Raw genomic sequence first — 12,631 nt, 5'->3', positions numbered from 1 at the left:
TTACATTAAATTCAGAGAACATTACTGAGGGATGTGTCAAAGATTTGATATAACAATGCTTATGTTTTTTTAGATAACTTGTCTGTATTTATCCCCTTGTCTGCGAGCAGTTTCTGTCACTCCCACCCCCTTCCTCTGTATTTTTCTATGTGAAATCTAGCACTTTTCACCTCTGGTCATTTGAAACTAGAGAACCAAGCCAAAACACACTTTAATTTTTCATTCTGACCACAACTTGAAGCTGAACACACAATATTAACAATCCAGAACTACTGAGTTGTGACAATGAATCAAACTAGGCTGTTTTGCACAATCCTGAGAGTGCACAACTCATATTAAAATGAGAGTGAAAGAGGGCTGCTTAACACCTCTGAAAACAGTCATAAGCAAAAATGCTCACAGAGCAGGCAAAACTTTGACATTTATTTTTACGCATTTCCATTTATCACTTATTATCAAGAGTCACAAAAAGTGTTATAAATTAAAACAAAAAGTTATTTTCCTGGAAGGGTTGTATTGCTAGTCAATCATGTTTTCCAGATGTTGAAATCATTAAGGGCCTGTTTATCTCTCAGTACTGCATTTCCATATGTTCCTTACAAAAAGAGAGGAATAGCTGAGAAATACAACTATGTCATAACTTTGCAAACTGAAACGTGAGCACCAGTGCCTAAAAAGACCACAGGGTTCTCTTCTGTCATATACACCTGCACATTTTGATTAAAGTAAATTTACTTCTGGACCATTTATGCAGCTAATTTACTGATAATTAATGGCAATAGATGGAAAAACCTTCAGTTGGCTGAGACAAAGTTTTGTACATTAATTTGAAAGCAACTATTCAAAATTGTCTAGCTCCACTCCCTATGGAAAATCTTTGTTTGCATAATAAAAAGCATAACCTTCATTTTCTCTGAGAAATAGCAAAAAGAAAATAGCATACAGTAGATTTTTTCCCACTTTTCTTTAAACCATAGCTAATAACATAGTGCCTCCTAATGCCAGCAGTCTGTGTCCTGCCTTGATTAAAAAAGCAGCCCTAAGGAAGCTACACACTCTCTTACTGCACATTAGGGACCGTGCACAGGAACTATCATATTTCATGGTAGGCTGGGCACAGGGTCATGGAACGTGTTTGCTAACTCACCCTTGGTTCCTTTTGAGCGTGTGCGCAGCTTTTTATTTTCCCCATCTGCATCCATCTGCAATATTAACACAAAGTCTTTAATTCAATCCTTTTGCCATTGAGAAAAAAAACACCTTCAATGCTTTTTTTTCACATTTCCAAAGGCTAGACAGTAACAGAAAGAAGAATAATCATGCCTTATTAATCTTGTCAAAGAGATAAAAAGCCATCTGTGAATATCTAGTAAATACCTCGGAGATAACTTTAATGATACAGATTTGTTTAATAAAATGATAGTTATGAGTGACTGTAAGGTTTAATGACAAAGTCTACAGGTGTTAGCTGAAGGCATAAGGTTAGAAACAGCAATGCTCTATGACTGCTGCCTTCAGCATCCACCTCCTGGTAGAAAAGGTCCCAGAACTCCACAGTGCTTCCAGGTACTCTGCATTGTTGCTGTAACCAGAGCGTATCTTAATAGCTGTGTTAGTACCTGCATTTCTGAGAACTTCATTCTCAAAGAGTGAAACCTTTCTGCTTGAATGTGCATAATTGCACACATACATTTGAAACGCTTCACTACTTAACTACTTCTTGCAGAAGTTTTGGTCAAAGAGACAGTTACAGATTTGTGTGAGACTTTTGAAGGATGTAGTGTCCAGGATTGTGTTTCACAATAAAAAAAACCCAACCAAACATAAAATCTAATCCCATAAAAAGTCAGCTGTTACTGTAAGATTTCTAACTGAAACAAGAGAGACTTTTCAAGATCAGCTGTAACTATGGCACTTTTGGCTACCTCTAAGCCAGCACTAGAAAAATACACCCTCTGATCTTGGATCTAGCCCAGACCCATAATTGTAGGGGCAGGTTTTCAATCCGTGGATTTTATTACAAACTCCTGAAATTCAAACAGTTTAAGGTTTCATGTTCAGGTGTAGAGACCTGCAGTGATATACAGCAGATTGTACAGCAGTGTAATTTTGACCATCTCCAGGAAGGCAAGCTCCTCTTCTTTCTAAAAGTAACTCTTAATTTTTATATAAGGAAAACTCCCTCATGAGGAGTTTTTGTCTAGGCAAAATATCAGGAACTCTGGAAATCTTCTTCAGTCTAATGTAGTATCTTACTATCATTATTCACTTCAAATCTCAGTTTCCCTGTTTGTAAAAGTGTGATGATCAAAAATACTGCAGATGAAGCAACTCCCATGTGCTTCTGCAGATCAATATGCAGGAACAAATGCAGACACCAGCATCTGATTTATAGAACTGTGTTGAGCAATAGGTAGGTGTATTCTGAGGATACCAGAATCCGACATCTTTCCCCTGCAAAAGGTCGCAAGATAAAAAACAATGCCAAAAGAAGATCCTGTCTCTTATTTCACTTATCCTTTCTGAGAAACAGCAGAACTGATCTGCCCCACTGAGGAAAGATGCAAGAAGCTCTGTCTGTGACTTTTTCCAATTATAGAGTTTAAAGATCCGAGGATGTTTTATTTTTAGCTTTGTATGACTCAGATAACTGAGATGTTTTGAAGTTTTTATCTGAAAGAACATTTCAGAATATAACAAAATTGATCCAAGAAAGAAAAAGTGTGAAGTCAGGCTTTCTAGGGGAGAAAAAGCATTTCTCTAATTTCCTGAGGTTTTTTCTGTTTGTTTTTATATAAGGTTACACATTATCTACAGCTACTGAAATCAAAATACCTATTTGCAGGAGAGAATACAAGCATTTGAAATTGGTATTAGTGTACTTGAGGAAGTCTAATTCTACAACACAGGTTAGTGATATTTGAAATGAAAGTATGAATTGATTGAAATGCATCTCAAAGAAAGACAGTGGCATCTTTTCTCTGTTTAAATTTACATCTGATGTTGATTATTAGCAGGGAAGAAACATAAGTGGCTTGTGTTTACATAGTGGGACTGATGGCAGCCTTTACTTGTTACTATCCTTAAAATCTGGGGAATGAGCTTTTGCAATGTGACTGCAATGGTAATGGGAAACATGGCTCTGTTCTCTGATGCTGAGTTGTGATTGAAGGCACTGACCTGCCATAGACTTATAATAGGGGAGCAGGTGTGGCAATGATGGACTTTAATTTCCTTTAATAAACCTTTTATGTGCCACACTTTTACTGCCATTCTATGCTCTCCAAGGTCCTGCACATAATAGGTTCATTACTTTTGATTACTATAGTCTATTGAGACAAACAACTCCAGAACACACTATATATTATGTTCAGTTAAACCAATATAGACTATTTATCCACTGTGCATTATTTCACCTGCAACTCTACAGACAAAATTAACAACAGCTCCTGTAAGCTAAAACTATTAAAACCACTGGTACTCCTTTGTCATCATTTCATAATAAATACCACAGCAATCACAGTGCTGCTCTTTTAATTATGAAACAAAAAAGTGTCCACTGCTTCTACTGAACGGCACTTATTTTGGTCTAAATAGCACATTGCATTGTGATGAATATTTAAAAACTGCACAATGAGTGAAAACCCTCAATGAAAACAATGCAGGTGATTTTTCTATTGCTTTTCTTGCCTTGTAATACTTTGGAACTATGAGAGATGTTTAATCAACTCAAACCTAACATTTATGGAACAATTTAGCCTGGTGCATACCACATATTAAAATAATCATCATATCTGTGTTGCATAAAAAAACCACTTTAACTTACAAAAAGTCCCATGTGTTAACTTGAAAATTATACAAAAGAAAGTGAACGAAACTGTGGAATCTTTTAAGTGTGTTAGCAAAAGGACCTCTCTTGCTCAAAATTTAAATGTAATGTCTTGGTGTTTTGATAGTTTTTTTCAGAGACTGCCCAATACTAAAAAAAGTAAACAAAATTTCTCACTTCTGATTTTTATCTACATAATGATGGTTTTACATGAAATTACAGCCATAGATGGTCAGCAAGAAGTATTCAAACTTTTAAATCACACATGGAACAATGAAAGAATTAAACTCTAAGTGATAAATTCCATCCAAAGTTTTTAGAGGTTATAGTTATCAATATGTTAATTTAAGAGATATATCTTATGACTGCTGTGTACTGTAAAAATGGGAAGGTGCTTCATGCTCTCAAAGCCAGGGATGATCAGCCCTCCCTCCCAGTACATTTATTGTCTTGAGACAAGAAGCCTTAAGGGATAAATGGAATGGTCATGTTTGCACAAAACCCTCACACAATGTCTCACCACATTTTTTTTAGGCATCGGGACCACTGGCATAATATCTAGGTGCTTGCCAGGAAGATTTTATTAAGAGTTGTAGTCCCATATTTTTTAAGGGCAAGCTTCACAAAAATAACAAGTGAATAATGGAATTAATTCCACTTCATCTTTGTGTCTTATTCCTAGATTCTCTGATTTGATGGGTTTTAAACCCATCTAAACATTTTCTTTTCAAAAATAGCTGAAACTAGCTAATGGACTCAAAAGGAATTAGTAGGAGATATACAGTCAGAAACACAGTGAAAGAGGGGTAGCTGCTATGCAGTCCCAAATCATTAGGTAAACAGGCTAAGAAATAAAAGCTTGCCTTAGAATTGCTTCAGTTATGCCCTATTTCTGTGATTTGGAAATTCACTGGATATGACGTTGAATTATTTTTTGAAACCATGTTTCAACAAATCTCCCTAAGTTTTTGAATGCTTTCTGGCTGACTTCAGGAATTTCAATTTCATCCTTCCTCCACCTGTCCTTCAATGTTGGTTGAGACTTAAGGGTAAGTCAATAACTGCATCCCAGAAAACCAACTGGAGTCACCGACAATAGTACAAATTCATCTTGGCTGAGACTGGAATAACTTGTTATGTGACTGCTACAGGATATTCATGTTTCTCCAGATGAACTTTTGGGTGGAATAGCAGCAGCCATACTGACTGAGCAAACTATTTCGGAGTTCCTGGCTGAAGAAACCAAACGTTACTTCTGTTAGTCCACTGCAGTTAGTGGACTTGAGAGCAGCACCTGGAAATATTTCCCTGAGTGAATCAGGAGTTTGCTCTGAGTTTTTTGTGTTCCTGTAGTCTATTTGTGCACATGTGCATGTACTGATATTATAGTGGGATCCAAGAATATGAATAGCAGCTGAAAATAGGGTATGTGCAATAAATGATAATAATAATAGTAGTAACAACAACAACAACAATTTCACTTTACTTGTACCTTTTAATTCTGAAGTTCAGAAACTAAATTGACACTACTATCTTGGTAAGACAGTTTTACAGCACATTACTGTGAAATAAACTATGACTTGAGGAAGCCAGTGCTGCTGACATAGCTAGAAGTGAAAAGCACCTCCTGAAAAGAGCTAAAGTAAGAGTTATGCACTTTTTATTTCTATCATAATCTTTGTACAAGTATGACTTTCCTGGAGTGGGTTTCACACTCCTGGAGTGGCAGCCTGTTTCCTTTTGCATAATGAGCTAGAGGAAATCATCAAAGAAATCATCAGCTTATATAGAGGTAAAGAATATAAAAGATGACGATGTGTTGTGATTTTCCAACTAAAAGTTACATATGATTTTCAAAACAAAACTTGGCAAATAACTTTTCTGGTACAAAATTTAACCGATTTTGAGAGGTCTGAAAAATAATATCTTTTCTTTATTATTTTTAATTTGTAAACTGCTTAAGTTTGTATAGAGGCAACAGCTACATTTGCCACTAGACTAATGAACTTAACTAGAAAAAAACCCCTCAATGATTTTTAAGGTACACAAATCTATCCTTTAGTCTCAAACACAAGCCACAAACTTCAAAGTCAGAACACTACTAAGCACTACAAGCGCGTCTGTGCTTTACTTAGCCCAAAGGTGACAAAACACTGTGTGGCCCTCCCTACAATAAATAATACTCTCAGAGCAAGCTTTTCAGTGCCTTTGGTTGTTCTTATTTTAACGTTTCTTTTCAATGTCTCATTTAAGAATCTAGCATATAAAAGAGGAATATTGTCAGAAAGAAAAGGATTTCTTTAAATAAATCTGAAAGCAGGATTTCCTACAACCTGTCCAGAAGTATGGAGCACTGTTTGGCTGTGTATACATCTGTGCTGACTGCATATTTCTGACACTCTACTATAGCTTTTCTTAATATGAGGTATTAATAGAAGATTGATGGTGAGAAATACAGGGCGAGAAGGAAAAGTACACATTGAGCAGCTTATAGATAAAGCTTATATATTCTGATTACTGGCACTAAAAAATAATCCAAAATTCAAAGACAAAATTTTTAGGAACATTGGTAGTACTGTGGTTAAAGTATCTTCTTTTTTTTTTTTTTAATAACATGCTGATGGTCAGAAAAGAGAAAAAAATATTTACAAGTAGATGTTCTCAAAGAGTATTACTGAAAATATGCCTTGTTTTATGATTTTGATTATTCTTAACCAAGGAGTCATCGCATCCTTATTTCTGAAAATTTTGGTTTATTTTACACAATTCTATTCCTAATTTCTCTAAGAGAAAGTTGAATAACATGGAAATAATTGGTTCAGATGTACTCCTTTCTCAGGAATTAAAATAAGTAACTCCATCTACTGAATGTAAACTTTAAAGCATGTTTATACCACATATAAATCATCAACAATTTGGCATTTTACAGTGTGGTTGAATGTTTTGCTTACTTTTGAGAAGTAGATGTTTTTTATATTGTAGTCACTACTTGAAAAAATGCAGCGACAAAATAAACCTTAAATCAGAGGCAAATTTGAATAGCTTTGTAATGAGGATGATTTATTTTGATTCTCACTTCCGATTTCTGAGTTGTCACTGCTGTTGTATACTTCATCCATGCAACTTTGCACAACTGGCAATGCTGAATATAAACCAAAGCCATATGTTTATGTCCTTTTGCCAAACGACTACAGCAAATAGTTCTATTATTCCCTTAGGTAACTAACGTGTGCCAAGTATTTCTATTAGTCTGCTTTACCAAGGCTTTAGAGGGCAGAGTCACAGCTTTATGAAATTAAGGGGCAACTGCTAGCTTTTTAAATTTAGCGAAAAATTATATAGTCTACCACATTGAAATGTAGCTCAACACAAGTTGAAGTGTGTTCCTACTTTCTGGAGGCTTTTATACTGGATTTTTATTTTTTATGTAGTTCAGTGTCTTGTCACTATTTCCTGGGCTACTATGTACTAACTATAATTTTTAGAAGAAAGAAAGTGTCAATATTCAAAAAGAAAAAAACATGCTTTGATGTCTCAAGTTTTTTTACAAATACACTGAAATTTTTGTCCCAACCAACTAATATACAGTTAAAAAACTTCACTAAACATTTTTCTAAAAAAACCCAACAACAAAAAAACCCACAAATATGCTGTCTCTCACAGATTAAATATAAGCAGTGCATTATGAAATACATTCTCACTCCTGGAGTCATACGGATTCAAAGAGTTGTGTTGTTGTCGGTATGTAATGCTAACAGAGTGTAGTTCTGAAACTTAAAGCCTATACTTTCTAGGTATTTACAAAGATTTGTATCTTTTTCAATAGTTCAGTATTATACCTGACTGTTGAAGACTGCTGTTCTTAATATAGCAGATGCTATGAGACAAAAATAGTCATAGTGCACAAGACATTACATTTTAAACCACTTAGCATTCTAGTACTAATACAGGTATCTATTTTGACTTAAATTCATTTTTATAAATTATCCCACCTTTGTGTGTTTCCGGGTGAAAATGTGTGCAGATTCCAAAGGACCAAATTCGTCACTCAGCCCAAGGTGCCGTGCCAGATTTAACAAATAATCCTGAAATTCATTCTCTGAAAAAATAAACCAAAACAACACAAGAAAGAAAAAAAAACAGCTATACTAAAGAAAACATAGATGAAACAGGACATCATTTAAATCAAATGGGCAAATAATCCAGATGTATTGTTTTTGTGTGCGATTTTTCAAATATATGGTATAGAGACATCAACGATGCTTCTAAAAGGCAGAAAGAATAGCAATTTTTCTTTTCTTATGTTACTTTCTTTATATTGTTAATGATCTTTCTGACAGCTTATGAAATAGGTCTGCTCCAAGAAAAGTTCTTTTTCTTGCACAGGCAAAAATCCAGTTTCTATATGTAAAAATTCTGATGGTTCAGTACATGATGTGAAATAAATGAGAAACATTCTAAAATATTTTAATAATAGCAGAAAAACCCTCAGTTTTAATTTTTAATGATTTTGAATATCAGAGTTTAAAGTTTGACAGACTGATACTGTTATCACCATAAGCAAACTGAAGGAAACACTTAGCTTTTTTCCTTGCTCAGTTTTTATTTACTTCTGTGAGGAAAGTCCTTCTAAATCAACAGTAACAGGAAGGAAAAAACAGCTACAGAAATTTATATCTAAATGTACAATACTGAGGGCCTTGTATTCGGGAATAATGAATATCCAAACCCCTCAACCACTTGCAACCTGGGAAAATCTGGCCATGAGCAATTATGGGCAAGCTTTATTTTAGCATCTCTCCTGACACTAGTGACCAAAATATAAAAAAATTTACTATCTCTTGCAACTTCAGAGATCTTTTTCAAGTAGTATCTCATGTATTTAGTAAAATAGATCTATTAATTTAATGTATTTCAGTTATGACAAAGTTTACAGATAAAGTTTTGAAACTTGAAGGTGAAACTTTACCTATTCATTTAATGATAACTGATGGAGTTTTGTCAGTAAAATCTGTAACATTACAATTTTGAAATTGGAATGGCTCATTCTAAACAGATTCTCAGAGAAAACTAAGTTTATTGAGTGACTAATTTCTACTTGAGTCCCAATAGATAATTAGTTGCATCCCATCAATAACTTTTGATTAAAATAAATTAGCTTTTATCAAATAGCAAAACAGATAACAGATGCAAGATGATATTGGAGGGAGAAAACCAAGAACAAAACAGCCCAATATCTAAAAGTTTTTTTAAGCCATTTTCTAGCCAATATGTTGTTGGAAAACGATGTTGTTTATCCTCAAGGGCCTCTTTCCCCATTATTCTATTTCAACATCCATGAAGAAAACAAAACCAAAACCAAAGGGAGTCAAAACTCTCTACCTTCCTCCTCCTCTTTGCTCAAAACACACTAACCTAAAACAAAAGATCTCTGAGAATAACTACAATGGTGAACAAAGCTCTTTCTAAAGCCTAAAACTTAGCAACTTTTTGTCTAAAATTCTATCATGTTATGTATTTATTAGCAATATATTTTTCATTTATTTTCCTAAAGATTGCCAATAAAGAACTACATCACATAAGGGAGTAGCTGTAAATCCTTTGAGTTCCCTAATGTCAAACTCATTAGCATTCGAATAACCACACAGCAGCACATCATCTGCACAATTGCAATTTTTTACTACTTTTAATAGCGTTTCTCAAAGGGCTCATTTTCAACTTTCTTCAGTGGTTAGTTAGTTCTCTGGGGAAAAGGAGCTTCCTGACGCTCACAGCTTCCACTCAACAACCAGGCCGTTTGCTGTCAGAAGCATCAGCCCTCTGCCCTAACCCCATCTGCTGTGTCTCTCATCCTAAGGGACTGAGAGTTAAGACAGCACAGCTGAGATCCACTTGGAAAAGTGCACAAAAGGCAGGAAAATATACAAAACTTTTTGCATTCAACTTTACATAATAAGCTAATACATTGAAAACACTCCTTTTAAGCAAAAGAGTCTGGGCTGGGTCAGGGCTGGGGAGGCAAGTTTTAAAATTGTACTGGAAAACTCCATGCAGCAGTGCCATTTGCTATTTTACTCCCATCTACCTTACATGCGACATCATCAGCTATCTTTGTAAAGCAAGAGTGTTATAGTAAGACAAAAGCAAGACTTCATATAAGGCACAAAATCTGAACCCTCCTTCTGTGTTCAATTACAACAGAAGTTACTGGTTAGTAAGTATAAATGTGCTATTTTCTATTTATTTCACATAACAGAGTGCTGGCTGCCATACAGCTGATTCGTGGGTGAGTACCCACATTTGAAGATATGGCGTTTCACAAAAAGTAAATACAATGTCATACATCTGTCATCTTATAAACAGGGTGTGTAGGATTATGCTGTGTCATGGGATGTGACTTACCCCTAATGGAATATAAACTATGTGTCAACCCTGTCCACGCTCCAAAAAGAAACTTACATTTTGAATATAAGTGTTGAGATCCGATACTTCAGGCAGCAAAAAAGAGTTAGTGCTGATTTCACAGTAACATCAAGATCTTATACAGTAAGTATTGAGAAACTCTTTATCTTAATATATTTTATGAATTATATCATTAACCATGGGCCAAATTTTGAGGCACTGAAAGAAGTGCTGATATAAGTCTGCAATGCCAACTGGAAAAATTAAGATCTCAGCCTCAAGGGCCCATAAAGAACATCTATCTAGATTATTGGCGACTTTGATGATAAGATGGAAATCAGGTAGAACTAACTATCTGTCAACCAAAGTCCTTTGGTAGGTTCATTCCCTTTAAGTCCATGCATACCTTCATTTGGCCCAATCTGTTCATGGCTTGCATTAACTCATTCGTTTATTTTAGTAAAGAATTCAAAAGGATTTACAGATGGTAAATTGTGTCCACACTTCAACTCCTTATATGTCTGCACAGAAATTTTTAATCCTGAAGGTGGAGTTTACCTGCCTACAAAGAAAATCTTCACGCTCTTCAGCCAACACCTCAATTCGACTAGAATAATAAACTTTATGAAGCCACAGAGATGTAATAAATGAGTTTCTTGATCTGTCAGTGTAATGGTTTGGTGAAGTCACCTGGAACCTATGTAATTCATTCTTTGGTTTATAGCCATTTCCAGTGCAATATGATTTTGTAGTGACTCTGAAGTGCTATCCCACTGAGATCCATGAGTCATACCAGGATACGTATATGAATCACCATTTGGGCCCTGATCCTCAACTTCAGATGTGCGTGACAAATTCCTTCAAGCAATCATTCTTGTTGACCCATTGTCTGTGGGAGAAAAGTCCACTCATTCAGGTCAGATTACTAGAGAATTCCTCAGGATTTAAAAATGAGAAAAATGTAGTCTACAGTGAAAAATTATCTCTTCAGAAGTCAGAGGTTGTATTCTCTCAGAATTGTGTACTACATCTGTAAAAGACCCCTGAGAACTTTTTTTAAATGCAGTTGATATAATTACCAACAGATTAATTGATTTTCTCTCATTTATAAGATCACTAGTTGACATATTGGAAATATGAAAATGAACAATCACAACAATTTGTGATTTGTTAACTCAGAATAGAAGTAACAGTTAAGGAAACAAAATCTGATATGCTCACAATCATGATCCCTGAACATTTTTCATGTTTCTACAGTGACAGTGATTTCTCTTTTCAAGACAAGATAGCACAACGTATTTAGTATTTGGGGGAAAAAAACCCAACACACAACAACAAAACAAAACAAAACAAAACAAAAAAAACCAAGCAAAACAAAAAACCAAACACATGAAAGCTAAAGATGTCATTACCAGTGACTGAAGATATATATTGAGCTTTTGACTGCAGTCAGGTCTTTATTCTGCATAGGTTAAAGAACACAACTTTACATGTTATGTTCTGCACAAATTTTTGGATCACCTCAGTAAGACCCTTAAGAATATATGTAACAGTCAGCACATGAGTAAACAAGTTAATTTTCTTTGGCCTTCTGATGCTTTACTTTAACACCCCCACTGCAGTACACATGGGCAGTCTTAGAAGTCTGAAGGAGTCGTCTACTTGGAAACATCATTTTTATATAAATCTGAGCTTCAGAAAGGAATTTCCTTGCAGCAGAGTACTCTTCTTTGCATTTGTTTTATTAAGTGCAGAGTACACATGAAACAGAATTATTGCTGCTTCAACTATTATGTTTTCTTTCCAAATATAAGACTAAACTTTATCTTACTTAGTTCTATTCTGAGATAAGCAGGAGGTCACGTTACCTGTACAAGGCAGCCTTGTAACACAGACAGTTGTCCTTCCAGTACCTTTAAAAACACACCTCTTGCACTCATCCTCTCATCTAGACATGGCAGTAATTCCACTGCCATGTGCAAGATAGTATTTCACCTAGCAGAAGGGTTTAACTTTCACCTGATTTAAGCAACAAACTATCCCTCAAAGATGCCTGAGGCTTTACTGTAATTAACATAACTGCATTTAGATGCTATTCATGGCCGATAATTCCAACACCTTGTGGAAAAAAAAAGGTTGCATGCTGTAAACATTATAAACATATTCAAATAAGCTTAACACAATCTGCCATGCTTATTTCTGCCTAGATCATGGACCAGCGAAATGGTTAATGCAAATGGATTTATAATTTGCTTTGGGGGGCCAGTTTCTTCTCCTTATTTATTAGCCCAGCTGATGGGGCAGATTTGATGAGGCACTTCTGGAATAATTGAGTCATCACACAAAGAAGGCTGCTAGCATTCAGAGTGGTTTTATCAGCAGCAAGCAGGCCTGATTACT

At 35.2% G+C, this 12,631-nt stretch overlaps 1 protein-coding gene across 1 annotated transcript in view; it reads right to left on the bottom strand.

Annotated features, from left to right (window-relative positions):
* ST18 (suppression of tumorigenicity 18, zinc finger) overlaps positions 1-7,928 on the bottom strand; it is a gene marked incomplete at its 5' end in the record, with an annotated part of 74,449 nt that extends 66,521 nt beyond the window's left edge. The window contains 2 exons of the mRNA XM_010180876.1: positions 1,148-1,202; positions 7,822-7,928. Coding sequence (XP_010179178.1) covers positions 1,148-1,202; positions 7,822-7,928 — 162 coding nt within the window. The remainder of the gene's footprint in view (positions 1-1,147; positions 1,203-7,821) is intronic.
* Between the last annotated feature and the right edge of the window lie 4,703 nt (positions 7,929-12,631).

The sequence above is a fragment of the Mesitornis unicolor genome, unplaced genomic scaffold (assembly GCF_000695765.1).
Source record: "Mesitornis unicolor isolate BGI_N332 unplaced genomic scaffold, ASM69576v1 scaffold8443, whole genome shotgun sequence".
Lineage (NCBI taxonomy): Eukaryota > Metazoa > Chordata > Aves > Mesitornithiformes > Mesitornithidae > Mesitornis > Mesitornis unicolor.
Note: the sequence above shows the minus strand (reverse complement) of the source record. Positions and strands in the feature narration are given on the sequence as shown.